The sequence below is a fragment of the Populus euphratica genome, unplaced genomic scaffold, assembly GCF_000495115.2.
Source record: "Populus euphratica unplaced genomic scaffold, PopEup_1.0 scaffold2.1, whole genome shotgun sequence".
Taxonomy (NCBI): Eukaryota; Viridiplantae; Streptophyta; class Magnoliopsida; order Malpighiales; family Salicaceae; genus Populus; species Populus euphratica.
The window spans coordinates 7,335,985-7,357,021 of NW_011499846.1; the positions used below are offsets into that span (position 1 = coordinate 7,335,985).

General features: G+C 33.0%; 3 protein-coding genes across 5 annotated transcripts; 2 read left to right on the forward strand and 1 right to left on the reverse strand.

Moving 5' to 3' along the window:
- Nucleotides 1–2,099: 2,099 nt before the first annotated feature.
- On the forward strand, nucleotides 2,100–9,333 carry LOC105137022 (uncharacterized). Of its 3 annotated transcripts, none has more exons than XM_011042595.1 (9): nucleotides 2,100–2,661; nucleotides 3,352–3,762; nucleotides 4,523–4,969; nucleotides 5,527–5,638; nucleotides 5,722–5,915; nucleotides 6,978–7,056; nucleotides 7,145–7,258; nucleotides 8,064–8,225; nucleotides 8,288–9,333. In XM_011042595.1, the coding sequence occupies exons 1-9, from the start codon at nucleotides 2,143–2,145 to the stop codon at nucleotides 8,980–8,982; spliced, it is 2,733 nt and encodes a 910-aa protein (XP_011040897.1). In that variant the 5' UTR covers nucleotides 2,100–2,142; the 3' UTR covers nucleotides 8,983–9,333. The 3 variants fall into 3 exon arrangements, with proteins under 3 accessions (XP_011040897.1, XP_011040888.1, XP_011040903.1); XM_011042586.1 differs by having other exon boundaries at nucleotides 2,101–2,661; nucleotides 5,521–5,638; XM_011042601.1 differs by lacking the exon at nucleotides 3,352–3,762 and having other exon boundaries at nucleotides 2,101–2,661; nucleotides 5,521–5,638.
- Nucleotides 9,334–11,983: 2,650 nt separating this feature from the next.
- LOC105138376 (long chain acyl-CoA synthetase 1-like) lies at nucleotides 11,984–14,480 on the forward strand. Its single transcript, XM_011044433.1, has 8 exons — nucleotides 11,984–12,052; nucleotides 12,705–12,822; nucleotides 13,229–13,396; nucleotides 13,480–13,619; nucleotides 13,716–13,806; nucleotides 13,938–13,976; nucleotides 14,128–14,240; nucleotides 14,328–14,480. The coding sequence occupies exons 1-8, from the start codon at nucleotides 11,984–11,986 to the stop codon at nucleotides 14,373–14,375; spliced, it is 786 nt and encodes a 261-aa protein (XP_011042735.1). The 3' UTR covers nucleotides 14,376–14,480.
- An 841-nt stretch (nucleotides 14,481–15,321) lies between these two features.
- Nucleotides 15,322–19,262, reverse strand: LOC105137040 (RNA helicase family protein). The gene is made up of 7 exons (XM_011042613.1): nucleotides 18,848–19,262; nucleotides 18,248–18,450; nucleotides 17,068–18,152; nucleotides 16,528–16,653; nucleotides 16,194–16,432; nucleotides 15,936–16,054; nucleotides 15,322–15,726 (listed from the first exon to the last, which is right to left on the reverse strand). Exons 1-7 carry the CDS (start codon nucleotides 19,136–19,138, stop codon nucleotides 15,600–15,602), a joined length of 2,190 nt encoding a protein of 729 aa, XP_011040915.1. The 5' UTR covers nucleotides 19,139–19,262; the 3' UTR covers nucleotides 15,322–15,599.
- Nucleotides 19,263–21,037: the final 1,775 nt, after the last annotated feature.

Sequence of the window (21,037 nt, forward strand, 5' to 3'; positions counted from 1 at the left end):
ATATATATATATATATATATGTTGTTATCCAAATACAAAAGAATGTTGCACATGACTCGGGTTGGTTTAAATTAAAATTTTAAAACTATGATAATAATCATTTTTATCATTATATGTTATAGTTTGATAATTTTAGAATATAAAGGTTTTTTAGAATGATATTTTAGAAATAAAAAAATAAAATATATTGTTTTTAAAAGCATGTCCTCTTTGTATTTCCTTGCAAAAAATTACTCTAAAAATTCACTTTAAAATCGCCTGTAAGATAAATTTATTTTTATATACTTGTCTTTGTTTATGTGTTTCTTTCATCAAATATATTTTTTTGTCGTAAAAATGTAACCAAATGCTATTTTACAGATTAAATCAAAATCCTTTAAACGTAAAAAATGAAATTGAATAAGCATTATTAATATAGTTTTAGTTGATTTTTTTTAATTATAAATTATAAATTTAATGTATATATTTAATAAAATAAATTGAGAATTATATGCGACAACAAATACTAAAAAAATCTTAACATTAAGTAACATATAATTTTTTCCAGTATAGCTTCCATAATTTTATCATCATCTCATATTTTAAATTGTAAATTTTATAATTAAACCATTTTAATTTATTTAATATATTAATATTGCAACATATTTATGATGTTTTGATAAAATCATAAAAAGAAGATGAATTGAAAATGATGAATATAAGATTAAAATGTATCATTAAAATTGTTTTATTGATTATATGTTTCATGATATAGTTATATTTATAATATATGATAAATTAATTTCAAGTATTTTATAGCCACGCATAGAGTTATAGATATTCAGGACTTGAATTAATGGATAAGTAATTAATATTCTTTTTGTAATGTACCTAAATAATATTAATCCACTTTTGATTAATTCTCACTAGGGTATTATTCTAGTTACTTTTATGATGGGTATTGGAACTATGATTATTAGATGAATTTTTAATGATAATTTCATTTTAAGTGTTTGATTTATTTATACATCATTTAACATATATATATATATATAACTTTAAGTTGTGTTTGTGTAATGAAGTCTAAGATGCTCATCATATCATAATGTTGATTTGTTGTATGTTTGAAGTTGTTGATAACTTGATATAATTTAATTATAGAATTTTTTTTTATTAAAATTTTATTAAATGTATATGATATATATATTGTTATCCAAAATACAAAAGGATGTTATACATTAGTCGGGTTAGTTTAAATTTAGATTTTAAAATTATGATAATAATTATTTTTATTATTATTGTTATAGTTTGATAATTTTAAAATAAAAAGTTTTTTACAATAATATTTTCAAAATAAAAAATAAAAGATATTATTTTTAAAGGCATGTCCTCCCTATGTTTTCTTACAAAAATTCACTCTAAACTTTTTTCACTGTTTTTATTTTTTTTTTGTCATAAAAATATACCCAAACACTATTTTTCAGATTAAATCAAAATTCTTTTAAACATAAAAAAGAAATTATGCAAGCATTATTAATATAGTTTTAGTTGAAAAAAAGTTTTAATTATAAATTTAATATATATATATATATTTAATAAAATAAATTAAAAATTATACATATTTATAAATAATAATAAGTTCATGACCTAAATCAAATATTAAATTATAAAATATAAAAATATATAAAATATTTAATCTCGTATCACATATAATTTTTTTAAAATAAATCATTTAATTATAGAATAATTGTATTTTTAAAAAATATAAGCCATTTGAAATAAAAACAAAACATATATTTATCATATTTAAAATTATTTTTTATTAATATTTATCTTATTTATTTTATAAAATAAAATTTTTTTTGACTTAAATGATTTTTTTATTAAAAAAATAATTTATATATTTTTATTAAAAAATATTTTATAATGGCTAAAAAAAAAACATAATATAGTTCCGAGCTAAAACTGCACCTTTCCCACCCAGCACAACAGAACACAGGCACAAAGACCGCGCAATCCCGCCAAAACACCAGTAAAACTTATCCATCCACTTGCTGCTTGCCATCTGGCTTAACAGCATTTGACCGTGAAGGGCACCCAAAACAACAAAACCCCTCGGCCTAGGGTTTTCTGTTTTTCAGTACACAAAATGAAAAAATAAAAATGGCAGGCTTAGATTCGAATCCCCAACCCCAACAAAACCCTCAACGGAAAAACCAGACCAGCACAGTGTTCTTCAATAAGGGCGAGGAAGTAGAAGTAAGCAGTGAGCAGGAAGGTTTTAGGGGTGCATGGTATTTAGCTACCATTTTAGATTTCCCAACACCATCACAAACACAATCAGCTTCGGAGAAGAAAAGGAAAGCGATTGTTCAGTACAAAACTTTGGTTACTGAAGACGGGCCTGCTCCTTTGTTAGAACAAGTCGACCCTCAACTCATTAGGCCTTTGCCTCCTCAAGATTCGCTTAAAAATGGTGGGGTTTTTCAAGAAAACGAAGCCATTGATGCAAGTCTTAGATATGGCTGGTGGTCTGGTGTTGTAAAGAAGGTTCTTGATAGGGGGGCAAGATATGTGGTTTTTTTTGATAACCCTCCTGATGTTCTTGATTTTGATGCCAAAGATTTAAGGATTCACTTGGATTGGGTTGATGGCAGCTGGGTCCGACCCGAAATGCAGCAGGTGTTTCTCATTTTCTTGAAACTGGAGCTTTTGATGTTCGTGTTTTTTTTTTTTGGTGTTTGATTGATTGTGTATTGATATTGTTTAGATGTTTATGAAATTGTGTTGCATGTTCTATCAATAGTCTTAAATCTATCTAACTGTGGGTGTTTTCAAAATCTTAGTAGAAATTGAATGGCTCAATTGCATGTTGTATTTCGGAGATTTGGATGCCGAGATTTTTTTTTTGTGTTCCTACATGCACGAGTGAAAGGATCACTTTGAGTCATTTATTTTAGCTGCTATTTCTTTCTCTGTGCATCTGCTTAGCTTAATCAATTCCTTATCTTTGGTAAGTTAACAAACAATCTCCCACTATTTGCATGCCTATAGTGTATGACAGCTTGAGTTATGTTAAGTTCTGGAAATGACATGCAGTACCTGCTCGATACTTTCTTAGTGCCCCAGCTCTGTCTAACCCAAATACGGTTATTGAATTTCAACTTTCGTTATCTGTCAATGCCCCTTGGATTTTAACTCATCCTGTATTAATTTGTGAATTCATCATCCGTGATCCTTCCCTTTGGGCTTCCACAATCTCTAAAATTAATACTGACATTTTGGTCTTTCTATATAAATATATATGTATATGCCTTTTGTTTTACTTGTTTATCATATCAGTGATTTTATTTCTCAATTTTATTTTCAAAGCAAGCAACAGGGTCGGTTTTTAGCTCAGGAACTGAAGTAGAAGTGAACCTTGAAAAAGATAATGTACGTGATATTTGGTTACCTGCAGTTGTCATCAAGGAAAATGAGGATAGAACTTTCTTGGTAAAGTGTCAAAGCTCATGGAATAGTGATGAGGCCGGGACAATGAAAACAATTGTAGATTCCCTTCACATTCGGCCTAGTCCTCCTCATGCAGACAGAAATTATGAGTTGCTGGAAAGGGTAGACGCACACTATGGAATTGGTTGGAGATCTGGAGTAATTACAAAACTTCTTGCTGGGAGGAGATACAATGTCTTTTTTAAGCAGGGAAATGAGGACAGGGAACTTAGTCAATCGAAGATAAGGCCTCATATGGAATGGGTTGATGGAAAGTGGATTAGTAAAAAGGTATAATATTCATTTGGGTTATTATTTAAGTTTGTGTTCTGCTTCGTAGCAAGGGGCTGTTGTTAAATATGGTGGTGGTTATACATCTAGATCTGTTCCTATGGGTGGAACGATTACAGTGTGAGCTATTAGGTTTAGCTTTTCCTCATCGTGTCAATTAAGCTAAAGCTCACTCTTTATATAGAGTGGTTTTCACCTCGTGCTCCGTATTGGAACATGAAGTGATCAACATAGGACATCTATGGTCTTTATGGTCAATCAGTTTAAGATTGATTTGGTCCATATGGGAGAAAAAAGAAGGGAAAACAATTAAAAATTGAGCTGTTGACCAAGGTGTGGGAAGTGTGCTGGCATGGATCTGATTCACTTTTGTATTGCTTCATATGCCATCTTACAATGTATAGTTTTATCTCTCATGTGTGCCAGTTCACACAGACACGTGTATTTACCTGCACTTCTCTTATAAGCAACTTCACATGTTTTGCATTTTGCATGAGAAAGTATTTAGAATGCATAATTAATTGACTAGTTTAGCATAGGGAATGCAACGTGTCTTACCTTACTTTCCTTGACATGTAAATGGGCAGTGGCTGAGGAGCTTAGGTGATCGTTTAGGCTGTGTTTTCTTTTGGTGCAATAGTTTGATGCATTTATTTTCTAAAGTTTGACTGGATTGTATGAAATGAAGCTAGGAAGCTAAAAACATGGCAGAGACTTCCCGTCATCTTTTTGTAGCTCAACTTCTCTTTTTTTTGTTCAGGAAGTTAGAATTCTTTCTGATAGTCGAGGACAGTTTGGTAGCACCAACAACAATAAAAACCCTGATGTGGCAGAACTACACAAAAGCTCAAGTGCTTCCGAAGATACGACCAAAGAGAAAACATTTTCCACTAGCATAAGAAATATGGCAGAGCAATCAACTCATTCGGGTGAAAAATCAGTGAAGAAGCCAAAGCCAACACTTTATAATGGTAGTGGAATGCGTTCAAACCCTTCCAGTTTGCTAATTGAAATAGATTCTATTGAGGCCCCACTATCAGTTTCAGCACTGCAGTCTAGGAATATCCCAATTGAAATGTCAAGTAATGAAATGCTTTGCGGTTTTACCTCTTCAAAAACAGGAGGTAAAAGAACAAGATGCATAGAAAAACTTGTTGATGCTCAGCCTTCTAACAAAACCGAGAATTCGTCTGCAGGAAAGGCAACTGTGAGTTGAATTTTGTCATTTGAATCCTTCATTGATTTTTTACACTATACTTCTAATAGAAGCATTTTTTTGGGATGGTCTGCACACCCTGCCGGTGATCGAGTGAAATATTCAGATATAGACATATGATTTATGCCAACCTTGATTGGCATTCTGGGAGTATGGTGGGTCCATGAGACACTGTTATATTGGAAGTCTTGCAGTCTCTCAGCTACAAACTTGTCTTGCACTCTAAGAAAGAGTTTTGCAAGTGGTCTTGCATGCAGAGCATTTATGAAACTATCAGTAGCTCAAATGCACTTGGAAGATCAAATAAATCTTTTTACTTGTTTTTCTCACAAGCAAAAATGAAATATTGCTCAACGGATTTGGCAATAATTGAGCCTAGTTGTGTTAAAATAAACTAAGTTTAGCTTTCTTGTTGGCATTGACGGTCACCTTTCTATGCTCGCATTTGTTTGTCCTGTCAGTCTTTCTGAGAGAACCTTATTCGACCATAATTGTTTCTGTATTTTTTTTTTCCTTTTGCTGATTGGCATTACCTCTTATAGATGCAGAAGACTAAGCAACTGAAAGTACTTGAAATGGACTGCCAGAAAGTGGAAATTATAACAAGGATAGGGAGAGTCACCAAATCGCCATTTAGAAGTCCAAAAGCTTCAGCAGCAGGTATATTTTTCTTTACTTGTTAATGCCTGTTACATTGCTTATTTCTTTTATTCACACGATCTCTTATATTGAGTGATTTTCAGTGAAGGATGGCAATGCAGTGGACGTTGCTGTCCAAGGCATCAGTGAGATTGACTTTAAAACAAAAGAAATTGAAGTCCCTTTCATCATGGGATTAAAAGCTACAGAGGGCATTTATCAGGATGACAAGGAAACACTGAAGCTTCTGAGGGATCAGAAGAAGAGTTTGAATGATTCAGCAAAAGACAAGAACTTGGTAAGCAAGAGGTTTCCTTCTCTGTTGAGCTGGGGTTTGGGGGTGGTGGTGCTGCGCTTAAAAGCTTAGGAAAACTGCCAAGATAATTTGATAGGTATGAGAACATCTAATTATGATAAAGAGATGGTAGACTGGTGACAGGATAAAACAGTTAATGTTTTGGAATTTATGATACTAATTCATCTGCAGTAATGCTTGTAATGGTTGTGATTAATGGGAATTTAGTTTTGAAGTTTCCATGAAATTACAGTTTCAGACATTAACATTAGCTGGTCCTTTAAAAGTGTTGCCATATTTTGGAATGTTATACTAGGTTGCAGGTTCTCTCTTCCTAATGGTAACTTGCTTGTTACTTCGACATGCTGGGTAGAAGTGATATTCTGTTATTGGATAGAAAAAAGTGATACTCTTTAATGTAGTTTGTTTGAGTGGTTGCACAAGTGATTGGTGTTCGTATTTTGGCATCCTCCCATTGACCAAAGTTTTGAAGAAATCACAGTGCACAGCCATTTCATTGGTGTTGGTCATGAAAGTTGGTTCCAGTTTTTAGGGGATAGAGTGGCCAAGGGCACATGTGGTTTTTCATTTCATTGTGTGGAACATAAAATAGTGTTTAAGGATTCCCTATTATGATTATTTGTATAGGAGGTTATCACAATGTTCTTTATGCCCTTAAAGCATGTTTGAAAGTGTGGTTGTTGTTTTTCAAAGTGCTTTCTATTTAAAAATGCATTAAAATAATATTTTTTTTTTATTTTTTAAAAAATATTTTTAATATCAGCGCATTAAACTAATTTAAAAACACTAAAAAAATATTAATTTGAAGCAAAGAAAACAATAAAAAAAATAATTTCATTTTTTAATAAAACGTTTTGAAACGCAAAAACAGACAAAGTTAATGTCAACACAACATGCTAGTGTCTATAATATTGCCAGACCTGCTTTCTCTGATTCTTTAACCAAACTTGTAGAAGAAGGGGTATAGAGATTTGCGTTCCCTCTTGTTCTTCTTATTCCTTGAACAGATGGTACTAGCTTTTATGTTTGCTCTTTTTGGTGCAGGAACATGTAGGAAGCAGTCAAAGAAGAAAGAGGGGAAGGCCGTGCAAATTAACTACAAACTCAAAGTCTTCGATGACAAGTATGTAAATGCTTTAAACCACAACTTTTTGCTGGTCATTTTGTAATAATTTTTTTAAAGATACAGAGATATGCCATATAACATGCAGGTCAGGAGGACCTTGGCTCTGGGGACATTGCTGATGAAGTTGTACAAGTGGTTGTGAAAGACCTTACAACTAATGAAGTTGAGTGGCTGACACAGGCAAGGATGGAACCTAAAGGTATGGAGGGCTTTAAACCTGAGTTATTCTATGCCTTCCTGCAAGGAACATCTGTTGTGGAAGTTTAAGCTAAGAAAAAGGAGGTTTCGGATTTATCAACCAATACCCAGAATGCAATGAGCCATATAATGAGGATACCACTGGGAAAGAAAGATAAACTGCTAAATGAAACTACTGTGGAAGTATTAGACAAACAGCTGTAGCTGTCATCAAAAGGGTGACTAAAGCAAACAGACAACTTCATAACTTTCAACTGTGATGACATAGATATTGATTTTAGGAGTTGCCACCCAGTCATCCTGCAACATTAGGTTCGCTTATAGCATGGCATGCTTTTAACTTCTGTCGTGGATAAACTTATTTTCTGTTTTTTCATAGATGTCTTAGAAAGATTAAATTCTCTTGTTGATTTTTTAAATGGGCACTACAACAAAACCAGTTCTAAGTTTCTGATTCTCCATTTCTTTTGCCATGTTTGTTCAACTGAATAATAGCATTGGTTCCTGAAATCTTTCCTAGGAGAAGGGACACTGAAGTATTGGTTCTCTTGTTTGATACAACCTCTTGTCTAGAAAAATGAAGTGAATGTATATAAGCAAATCATGGTATACTGGTTGGTTCATCACGTGGGAGATATTTCTCCAGAAAGTTGATAGCATGAGAAGATACTTTTCCTTTTCTCTTGGCCCTCCCTCTTTCTCACGCACTCTTTAGTCTTTACCATAAGAAAAACGGGAAGCATGGAAAGCTACACACAGATTTGAATATATGTATCCATTACTAAAGCCTGATTGGAATTATGCAGTTTCTCAAAATTCTTCAAGAGAGAGAAGCAGTGAAGTTTCCAAGACAGATTTCATGTCAAGGGAAGTTGATGCAGCTGCATCGAAGAATGTAGCTGATGATGATCAACCTCTATCAACCTGGTTTGGGGGAGCGCATGCTTCAACAAATCTTGGAGAACTAAGTAAGTCAAAACATTTGAATGATCCCTCTTGTAATTTTGCTTATTGTATATTTCCTGTTCAGGATCATCTACTGGTAGGGCTGCAAGTGGAGGGAGTGAGGCTAGAGAAAAACAAGCTGTAGCAGTGGAATCTTGTACAATCGATGCAAAAGGCAATGACCCTCTGGTGGAAAATCAGTCTGTACCTTTTGTAAAGAGGTCTCCAGTTTGGAACACGATTGAATCCATGGAAGTATTCCAAGCCATCCCGCAAAAACTGCATTTTCATCCTTTGACTGAATGTAAAGAAGAGTATCGTGAAGGATCAGCCATTGGTATTATGGTAACATTTGCAAGTTTGTTTGATAAGATAACCTCACTTCAGTTTGATGATTGTAGAAGCATATTAGAGAGCACATTGGAAAGTCTTCTTGACTTGGAGAAGCATGGATTTGATATCACTGTGCCACGTGGTAGGTTGAATGAATTGCTTTCAATTAAAGATGGGCAAGGGGAGGTACTAAATGAATCCAAAGATGCTGAAGGGAAATTACGAGTGCATACTGATGAGAAAAGAAAGCTGGAAGAGAAGAGGAACGATATTGAAAAGAAGATTACTGAGCTACAGGAAGAACTTGCTTTAACCAAGGCGAAGATGGAGGTTAAGAACCTTGATCTTTCCGAGTTGCAATCCCATACTACTGCCATAAATGAACGGATTAAAAATGCTCGGGATCATTTCGGGAAAGTAGCCTCTGCTCCTTGGAACCCCCCCTGATGCACTGTAATCTCAATGAGTTGTCTTGCCCCCTGCACTTGGGTAAGTGGAGCGTAGCTTGTTACGTTAGTGCTTCAACGTAATGATCATGAAAGTGTAGTTAGCTAATTTCAGCTTTGTATTTATTACCTTTGGCTGTTTTGCATGGTTAATGATGAAATCTTTTTGGTGCCAAGTGTATGGGAATGTAGTTCGTCTCGAAACGGTATGAAAGCTTTAATTTGGTTGGATCTTATCATCATTCAGGGTGATGGGTCATCTTCATGTTCAGAACATTAGATGTACCACCAAGTATTTGTATGATAAATTTCATGTTCAGAACTTTAAAGTATACGAGGGCTTGAATGATCATGTATATCATTGTCCAACAAACAAAGCAATGATCGTGTATAGAAAATACAAGAGAGAAGGAAACAAAACAAAATATTAAACATTTTCTGAAGGGTTGAAAGCGTTTTGGTGTCAACCTTTTGTAATTATTTATCAAGTTAATGCATTTATAATCTTGTAGGAAAAGAGTTTGAAATTCCTAATCATTGAAAGTTTTGTTCTTTCCTTTTGTCGGAGAATCATAAGCATGATTAAATTTGTTTAGGATTTGTATTAATTTCTGTTTTGTTTTCTAAAATTTCCATCATAAAATCAGAATTGCATATGAAAGGTAATTCTTAATTTGAGATATTTAGCAACAATGTTGCCTCATAATTTGTTTAAATAGTGGTTTTGGTCGCGGATTTGCGAGTGATAAATAGCAATCTTGTCATGAGTTTATGATTTATTTTTAACTGTAGAAATACATGTTTTTTTTTAAAAAACTTTCTGTTAAATATATTCAATAATAACAACACATCCAGTAGTCAAAATTCATATAAACAAGTATGTTATAGCTATTAAAAAGGGGAATAGATGAAAACAAGAATTTGGAATACAAAAACTACATAAAGAGACAATGCAATAGGAAAAAAGTTGCTTCAATTATTTTTATGCTTTTTTTTTTTTTATCATTTTGATACATTGATATCAAAAATAAATTTTAAAAAATAAAAACTATTATAATATATTTTTAAATAAAAAATACTTTAAAAAATAATTAGTATCATAATTTTAAACAATATCAAAATACATATATATTTTGGAGAGTAATTGTTAATTTAAAATAGCTATATCACATTATTTTCATTAAATAAAAATTATCAGGTAAGCTGTTAGCCATTCATTTTTCTTTTCTAGAAGGCTTAGCTTAAAAAAGTACTAGTGTTGAATCGCGTGTTACGGTTGGTTTCTCAAATATAATCATTCAAAAAAATATTTAATATTTAATATAAGTACAGCTAACAAAATAACGAATTAGATTTCATGAAATTACTTATATATGTTTTTAGTCAGATTATTCGCGCTGATTACGGTTGGTTTCTCAAATATAATCATTTAAGAAAACATTTAATATTTAATATAAGTATAGCTAACAAAATAATAAATTAGATTTCATGAAATTACCTATATATTTTTTTAGTCAGATTATTCGCACCGATTATTATTAACATTATTTTTAGTCAGATTATTCACACTTATTATTATTTATATTTGCATTCATATTTAGAAAATTGTAGTTAGTTAGCAATTGTTTGAGAGTTATTAACCTATAATGTGGTCTTATATTGCGAAAGCGAAAATTATTGCACCCATCATATTTATGATAGTATTCTTCTTTTTTTTCCTAGAATAGTAAAAAAACCTTTTGTGATTTGTTAAAAAAATTCCTTTTAATTTGAAGGTAGAAAACTACTAGAATAAAATAGCACAAAATTTAAATATATTTCATATTATATAGTTTTGTAGAGGATTTATACAAGATTATATTTATTTAATTAAAACCATTAATGTTATGGTGTGTCTTATTGAAAAAAGAAAAAAACTAATCCTATTTCTTAAAAAGTAAACACATGCTTGTTCATAAAACTATAAAATAGTTTTTTTTTTAATATTTATTTTATTTAAAGCTAGATAGGTGGTTTACTTTACCTTGTGGGCCGGGTAAAAGAAAATTTAACATAAAAAAATAAATTAGATGACACCAATGTATTTAAAGAAGAAAAATATGTGGCCTTATTCATTGGCTTAACTAAATTCGATAAACTTTGTTAATTTAACAATATAGTTAAAAAATGCATTGACCGTAAAAGTGAACAAAAATAATTTGGCAATAATATGCATACTTGGAAGTGAAAAAAAGAAGAGCATGTTGGAGACTCACTATCAATCTATCCACCACCAAAAAAACATTTATTTATACAATTCTAACATAACTATAAGAGATTACACTATGATAATAAAAGAGGTCACATGTCATATTAAAGCAACGATTTAGAAAACAAATAAAATAAAATATTATAAAATATTTTATATTTAACCAATTAATTTAATTTAAGTAAAAAATATTCTATAAAAATCTAAATTTAATTAAGAACAATAAATATAAAGACCCAAAATAACCTGAATCATTTTTAAAATTACTTAAAAATCCTATATAAAACAAATAAAAATAATAATAGAGTCCAATCTCCAAAAACATAAATTTTGGAGGATAAAACTAAAAAAACAAAGTAAATTCAGGTAAATCTCCTAAACCTAAGTTAATTTTTTAAATTTATAAACCATGAAATCCTAGACCGGACTCAATCAAGAATTCAATTCCAAACATTTTAATATTGAAGGATGAGATAAAAAATTATCAATTTAAAAAATTTATCAAAGTAAAAAAAAAAAAAAATGAGAATCAAACATGATATGAAAAAAAAATTAAAGGAGGATGAACATAAAAACAACTTTATTTTTATAAATTATTTCAAATAAAATATATAATAATAAAAATAATAAGTAACACATCTTAAGGACAAATAAATTGAAGGTTGTTTAAAGATTTGAAATATCATGCTTGGAAATAAGGAGAGAGAGAGAGAGAAAAGAAATAAAAGAAAAAGCTATTGGTACCAAATCATAGATGAGGAAGTCACATAAACCATTTAGAAATGAAAGGGCTGCTGAGATGATTTCAATGTTGCAGTGGAAGGCATGTTTGACAATTAGGAGATGTTTTATATGCTATTTGAAGATTATAAATATCACTTATTAGCTGACACGTGCTAATTATTTTTATTTTTAAAAATATATTTATTTCTATTCAAATACTAAACTGCCTTTCAGGCAAACTGATTAAAATTAAAAAACTAGAGTGAAAACATAAAAAGCTTCCGGTTCTTTTTAGGTAAAAAAATCATCATGTGCCGGTCTACTACTGAGTTTTAATTGTACCACCCCCTTTACTTAGCTTTGATCCTTACCAAACCCTTTCTGCTTGAACTTTTTGGACGCGCTGACCCATCCGTGACATTTCTTCTTTGTTTTGACCTCAACGCATTGGTTGACTTATCATTGAACAATAAGAAGAAGACACATGGCATGCAAAAAAACAGAAAAAAAATTATGAATACTTTATTAAAATTGAATAAAAGTTTTAGCAATATTTTAAATATTTACTAGGAATGTTTTTCAATTTGTTAAAAAAATAAATTAAAAAAACATTTTTCTATTTTCTATTTTTTCTTTTTATTTTTCAATTTCACTGAAGTAGCGGCCATATCGCTACTATCGCCATGGCCAAATTACTTTTAAGACTGCTTCATAACAATTTCAACGTTGATTGTGTTCATGCACTTTATTAGGTCAAAGCTAAGTTCGGTGGTCGACTTCGACTGACAATATGCGGAGGTGCATCCTTGAGCACTGAGGTGGAAGAATTCTTGCGGGTTACTTGTTGTGCCTTTGCAGTCCAAGGCTATGGTAAAGAACTTCTTCCTTAACAATAAAGAGAAATATGAGCTGTCCATGTAGAGTAATTATGTTTGAAATGAAGAAATAATGGTCTGATCATATAGTTTAAAGTACTCCGTCATAGTCTCGTACAATAGTTCGAGCACTGACATGGCCGCTCATCTGAACATATGAGTACTGTTCTTCGTATGAATTTTGTTATTTTAAATTATCATCTTTCAGAGTTCAAGCATTAATTATAGCAAAGATCTGATTCATCTCCCTATGCTATAAGTTTAGTGGAGGATTACATTTCTTTTTATATTGATTTAAGACGTACATAACCATTCATATCGTGTTTCTTTCAGGGTTGACAGAAAGCTGTGGACCAGCCACTATGGGCTTTTCAGATGAAATGTGCATGCTGGGTCTGCAGCTGTGTACAATGAGCTGCGCCTGGAGGAGGTTCTGGGGATGGGACACAATCCACTCGGCAATCCTCCTTGCGGCGAGATAAGTCTCCGAGGGAAGAGTCTTTTTTCTGGGTATTACAGGAATCCAGAGCTGACAAGAGAAAGCATGAAAGATGGGTGGTTCCATACAGGCTAAACAGCCAATATTTCTTGTCAAACAGAATGATTCTACATTAATTTGTGTACTAGCTCTTTCACTCTTTGGCATTTTCAGGAGACATAGAAGAAATTCTTCCAAATGGGGTTGTTAAGATTATTGATAGGAAGAAAAATCTTATAAAGCATTCCCAGGGAGAATATATTGCTGTTGAGTATTTGGAAAATGTGTATAACAACACTCCAGTTGTTGACGACGCAAGTGTCTTTCAGCTTCTTGATTGAATGTTTTATCATTTGATCACCAGGTGTACTGAAGTTTGATTGAAATTGCGTTATCATTTCTTTGTTAAGATTTGGGTGTACGGAGACAGCTTCAAGTCAATGCTAGTTGCAGTAGTAGTGCTTCATGAAGAGAACACAAAGGGCTGGGCGATCTTGAATGGTCATAAGGATTCATTCACTGAACTTTTCTCTCTTGCTCAGCTACAGAAATTTGTCCTCTCAGAGTACAGCTGAACGAAACAAGGTAGTCTTTGCTGAATTTCTAACCACATGTTACTAATTTCCTTTCAGGCTTTCCGCTGTCAGCTCTACTTTTTGCTACAGAGAATTGTTTGCCCCTTTTTAAAATTCATCCTATTTCACTTGATATTCAAATACCAGTAATTAATTATGACCGAGAACCTCGGAAGTTATCTGCGTCACTTCAAGCCAGCTAATAGTTTTTCCCATTTCTAATTATCTAGTTCAATAATCAGTTGAGGTATTGAACATATCAAAGGAGTAATATTGGAATCCTGCCCCTTTGACATGGAAAGGGATTTGGTGACTGCAACATTGAAGAAGAAAAGAAACAAGTTAGTTAGCCACTATCAGGTAAATATATGAATCACTTCCTTCTAGTTCTGTTTGCATCCTGTTTAACAATTGCTTCCAAGGATCCGACTTAATTAACGATGACAGGCAGAAATTGATAAACTTTATCGAAAGCTGGCCGAAGTACGAGCATGAATTATGATCGGTTAATCCAGATTCAGGGAGTGCGCAGTGTTGGTGTTCTCCTCTGCTTTTAGCAGAGTGCTTGTCACAAGAATATTTTGCGATGGTGGTACTTCCTGAAAGTATTTTGTCTTGCATATTTTTGGATTAAAGACCAAATTTTCATGGAAAGAGAAGGCAAGCAAGAACCGAAAAGGCATGCCTTCTTAGTTCTTAGTATACAAAAGCTAATAATGCTTTGTTTGGTAATTCGATTTATCCTGCTTTTTATTTTTAGAACTGTTTTTTTAGTTATTTTTAGATCATTTTAATATATCAATATCAAACATAAAAAATTTATTTTAATATATTTTCAATTTACAAAAATTAATTCCTAAACACTGGCTACATTGTCAAGACACAACAAGCAAGTTAAATCATCTTCAAACCCGATAAAGCGAGTATAACATTCACGTGGTGGTCTGCTCTTTACGGGGCGACAACTCTTCAATCCTATCGGAGCGTGTAATCTTCTCTGATGACTCAAAACAGATAACCATGTCAGCTTTGCGGGTGACAATAATGATGATCAGAGGCTTCAACAATGGGAGAGTGCTCGACATGAAGAAGTAATGTTGAGACTTGAGATGCCTCTATGTGGTCAATTCGCTGATGCTTTGGTCCAAATTTGATGCATGCCTGTTAGGATGGATCCTCAACTGGAACGGGCAAGGAAAGAAAAAGACACATACATAGCGGCGATGCAAGCATAGAATCCACTCCAAACGTCCCAATCACTTCTTGACCTAGCACGGGCGGGTTTACTTTAGCTTATTTGTTCACCCACTTCTTGACCTAGGTGGGATTACTACAGCTTAATTGTTCACCCAATATTTCGAAAGATCCTTAATACTGGTTCATTTATTTATTTATTTATTTTAATCAAGGCACAGTGTTTAGCAATTAATCAGTAAGCAGGTAACACAAATTTGATCGAGTGTCTTCCCAGGTAAATAATAAATATCATAGACTGCAACGATTCCACATCCAAAAACAGATGTGGAGGCTTAAAACACAATAAAAATGACGATACAAAAGCTACTGATTGAAGAAATGGTACAGGCCAACTTGGCCAAAGCAACTGGATCCATAAAGGCAGTTGTCTCGCAGAAGAGTACTAAATAGCTTCTAAAGAACAACTGCACTTCTCTTTTCTAGACAAGAAAAACTGGAAGGGTCCAGCAACTCATGGTGCATTCATTTTCTGTTCTTGTTGTCCTCCCTCTCCCTCTCCCGCTTCTTGTAAAGCTTTTCAAGAACCCGCTTGGCCTCACATTGTGGGAAGTTATCCAACTCATAGTAATGTGATGCTATGTCCACCAACCTGAGCACCAAAAAGTAAAAGTCGAGCATTTAGAGACACCATTAAAAAGGCATCAATCACTTATTCAGTCCCAGAATCGACAATTATTCATTAAAATATTAAAAAACACATTATTATGTCCACTTGCTATTGACTGCAACCAAATTCTAACATGGTCCTTAAAGATGAGATATAAACACAAACAAGCACTAAATGAAGGATAAACTAACCATTCACCACGAATGTCTAGCACGGTACGAATATAATTCCTGCTGGTTAGGACATACTCGTTGTAAATAACCCACTCTGGCTTGTGATCCAAACAATTTGATGGATGCAAATGCACTGCCTGAAAAACAAATTAACACCACCAAGCAAAATTGTTATATAACAAACATCTTTCTATAATCAATCTTTGAAAGAAAAGAACATTAGAGCATCACTGCAAAAATAATAAGTTGAAAATACATGTTTAATTTTCCACATACTTGGTTGTCTTTCACTGTCAAATAGTGTCCAGATCGTTCAAGGTGAGCAACCTGCATGAAGTATCCGGCTAATATAGCTTTTCTTATGTTGATGTAGTAGTCACGGCTGTTGAAGTCAGTGCTGCATAACTTGAGGTTAAACCTGGCCATGATACGCACAAGCTGTTGTCTTACATTGTCAGCAGCCTTCAATGCCCTATGATTGATAAAATTTTCATAGCACCAGGATGGATCCTCATCTGCCATTCATTGACCAAAACGTAAGAAAAATGACAATTATCTTGGACAATCAAATTTTAGAAAAAGAGAAATAGAATAGAGTAGAAGTACTCACTGTTTTGCTTAAATGCATGGTATACGTTCAACAGCGTGAGGTGATCCCCATCAATGTGCCCAAACCTAGCCTTCGCTTCATCGGCAGCCTTTTGAGCCTCCCTAGGGCGGACAAAGCAATTGGGTACTAAAGAAAGAATTTGGTTACCACAGAAGAGGCCCATGGTAGGTCAGCAGATGCAAACAGGCGAGACGATACCATTTGCTTCATGAGATAATACTGAGAAACTGCAACTATCTGTATCAGCACTAACTTAGAATCTGATGGTGCATGCCATCCGGGGGCATGGAACCCATACACGACAGTTGCTGATGACAACCTAATTGGACACATCAATTATTTAACTGCACACATGCGCACTTGCAAACACATGTAAGCAGTTAAACAATTAACACGGTGCACAGAAAACTGGCTGCACACATGACATAGAAGAGGGATGCATCTGATAATACAGCAACCCAATGGCATCTACTCCCCTTAAATCATTTAGACCAGACTCAAGACCGCTTGAAATAAAATAAACATGTTTGCAAAAAATACCTGAAAGCATGGCCGAAATTGAAAGAATTTCATTCGAACAGTTGAATTCAGGACTCACAACGAGCATCTTTGACAGTTGAGGATCCAAGGGAAATTCACTCATGATCTCCCCAAGCTTTGTCATGTTCCCCTCATCATCCAATGCTCCCAAATAATTCAACACCTCCAATGCTCGCATCAATGTCTCAGGGGCAGGAGGATCCATGAAATCAAAGTGCACCAGATCATCAATCCCCAATTTCTTCAACGTTAGAACTGTATTTGCCAGGTTTGACCGCAATATTTCTGGAAAGGTCTGTGGCTGGAGATCCTGATTGAAACTCTTCTCTGTGTAGAGTCTAAAACATTTGCCTGGTTGAGTTCTTCCAGCACGTCCTGATCTCTGGTGAGCACTAGCCTTTGATATGGGGGAAACTAACAAAGATTCAACCCGAACTCGGGGGTTATAAACCTTCTGTTTAGAAAAACCAGGGTCAATAACATAGACAATACCATCTATAGTCAAAGAAGTTTCCGCAATGTTTGTTGACACCACAATCTTCCTTCCAGACGGGCCACCCTCCTGTAGTGGAGGTGGAGCAGGTTCAAATATTTTTTGCTGCATGGCCGGTGGAAGCGTAGAATATAGAGGCACTATTTTCACTGGCCCTACTTGGTCCCCTAAATTTCCAATTTCTTTTGTTATTTTTCGGCAAGCATCTTCTATCTCCTCCTCACCAGTTAGGAAAACAAGTATGTCCCCATGGGGTTCACACAAGTGTATCTGGACAACTGTCCGAATAGCTGCCTCTAGGTAATCTCTCTCAGGCTCCTGGGTATAAAAAATCTCAACCGGATGAAGCCTGCCAGGAACTTTCATAAGAGGTGCTTCACCAAAATAACCCTGAAATTTCTCAGCCTCTAGTGTTGCACTCATTACAACTAGCTTCAGGTCAGGCCTATTTTTCAGCACTTCTTTAATAAGTCCAAATAGCACATCTGTTGCTAGAGTTCTTTCATGAGCCTCATCAAGTATTATTACTTTGTACCTTTCCAAAAGCGGATCTGTCATTGCCTCTCTTAAAAGCATACCATCAGTCAGATACCTGCCAGAAAGGAATAAGAAAAATTAGCACACAACTTAAATCCAAGAATCTTGGGAAAAAAAAAAGAAGTAACATAGAGGAGCTGAAGAACTCACTTCAAAACCGTTCTTGCACTGCTACAGTCTTCAAAACGGATGCTATAACCAACCTCTTCACCTATAGTAACGTCCATCTCCTCAGCAACACGCCTAGAAACAGACATTGCAGCAACCCTTCGAGGCTGGGTACACCCAATCATCATTTTCCTGCGTCTATCTGAAGATTCTAATTCGACAGCCTCCAAAACAAACTGAGGAATCTGTACCATCACAAATTTCTAGTTAGTTAGGTATTGCTCCTTTTTTTTTTTTTGTCTAGTTTTCGTTACATTGTATACCCACAATTAAGCATAGCATAATTCATATATGGGAAACCGAAAGTAAATGCTTTTTTATTATTATTTTTAAAGTGAAAATATATCAAACTGTAATATAATCCATTCCTTTCCTCTCACCCCCAAATAAAAAAAATGGAATTCTATTTTTTTTTAATCTACGATAACCTAAGCTCGCTAGTTTTCTACTAACGTATTTGCACGCAAGAGAGCTGGTCGATGATAAAAAAAAAGACAAACAAATGACAGCACGAACAGCACACAAAACTATAATTAATCAAAAAACAAGGTATAAAAAATGGAAAAAGAAAAGGGAATAAACCTGAGTAGTTTTACCACTACCAGTCTCACCAACAAGGACGAGAACCTGATTTCTCTTCAAAACCTGTAAAAAATCCTCTTTCTGATGCCAAACAGGCAAATTCTTCCTCTTCTCTAATATCTCGTAGTATCTCTGAGAGTAAGGCTTCCCGTTCCACCGATTTATCGAGCTGCTTCCTTCATTGTTATTGTTGTTCATCGCTCCGTTCGATTTCAACAACTTTGCAGAAACCGACGCCTCGTCTACCACGTCAAACAAACTCACCTTCCTCTTCCTCTCTGTACCCATCATCCAAACAAACCCTAGCGATTATGGAATCGAATTATTATCGTGAAAGAAAGAAAACCCTTAAAATGTTAAAAAAACAAGAGAGAGACAGATGATAGGAGGCTAGGGCGAGAATGTACTGTCTGATGGGAGATGGAAGGAACTTTAGCGATTTGCTGATCGGTCCCTTTCCTTGTTATATTTTTCAATTGAAAGGACCGGCCTGCAATGAAACTAGGTGTAAGTGTGGACAGAAACTGGGCCTGTTGATCAATACTGTGTGGACAGAAACTGGGCCTGTTGATCATTACTTTTTTTTTTAAAATTATTATTATTATGATAAAGGTTTAATTAAAACTAATTATAAAGTATTAAACTTGCATGTGTGAAAGGTATAAGACTTGTGTTCTACACGAGACTCATCAACAAGTACTCTTAGATAGGAAACATGTCTACTCGTCGTCTTATTATTATTATTATTATTATTATTATTATTATTATTATTATTTATTTTGAATTTATAGAAACTTGGCAACTTGGAACTCTTTTGAATCACAGGAATCAGAATGTTCTTATCACCAGATGCCGCACCAGAAGACACCTTATTCTGGCTTATTTAGATTATTATTACTGGAAAAAAAAAAAGGGATTTCACTGTTTCAGTGAATAGCAGTGCCTTTGGTTTAAAACAGCGTTGTTAAGGATATGTTATTGTTTGAAAATATTTAAAAAAAATTGTTTTTTTATTTTATGTTTTAAATTAATATTTTTATGTTTTAAATTATTTTAATATCAAAAATAATTTTTTAAAAATAAAAAATATTTTAATATAATTTTAAATAATTTTTTTTTAAATAATTATAATCACACTCCCAAAAATAAATTATTAGTAAAAAATAACTACATGTTCCGTGTGCTATACTGTGAATCAAATAAAAAATTCTTTGAATAAAAAAAAAATTATGTCAAAGCGTTGTTAATTTGTCTTTTATCACCAAGAAAAAAATTTAAAAATTTAATATGAGTATTTAAATAAAAATAAAATTAAAAAAATCATATATATTTATAAAGGTTAAGAGAGTTGGTGATATTAATTAAAGATTAAACCATAAAACTAAAAGATAGATAACAATCCTTCAAAAAAAAAATTATTTAATCATATGGCGATAAATATCTTTTTGTAACACTTGTAACCGGTACATGAAAACAACATAATTTGATGATATAATTCTATTATTTTACAAAAAAAGTATAACTTTTTTGTTATGTGTTCTTTATCTAATAAAAATAAAAATAAAAATTAATCTATATATATATATATATATTAAAAAAACAAACTAAATGACTTGAATAAGATAAGGAATGCATCTCTTTGATTAAAATCTCTTTATCCTATTCACACACTATATTTTGTGTTATGTTTTTTTTATCACAGCATCTTACCATAATCATATAAACAAGTTTTAATTAAAAAGTTAACATTATAATAATTCAAATCAAATATATTAAAAAAAATACAAGAATAATACACAACCTATATATTACTGTGATGAAAATTTTGGTTGCGTCATCGAGCCCAACTTGCCAGGTAGATTAACTTAAAAATCCCTTAACTTATTTTTTTATTTGACCCTGGTTTTAAATTAATATTAATAAAAAATTAATTTGATAAATTTGATAAATTCAAACATAGTCTAATTATAACCTGATTCTACCCTAAGAAACTTAAGAGGAATCATCAGAACTCTTTTTTATATATAATTACATCAACTTAAATTATCATGTAAATCCATAACTTATTATTTCTGGGCTGTTCATTTCTGGATTTCTTTTTTCTGATTCTATACATGTCCAATGCAGGCTGTCTATGCTTTTTTGTAGTGATGAACATGTCATGAAACATCCATGATTTATTGCCATTTC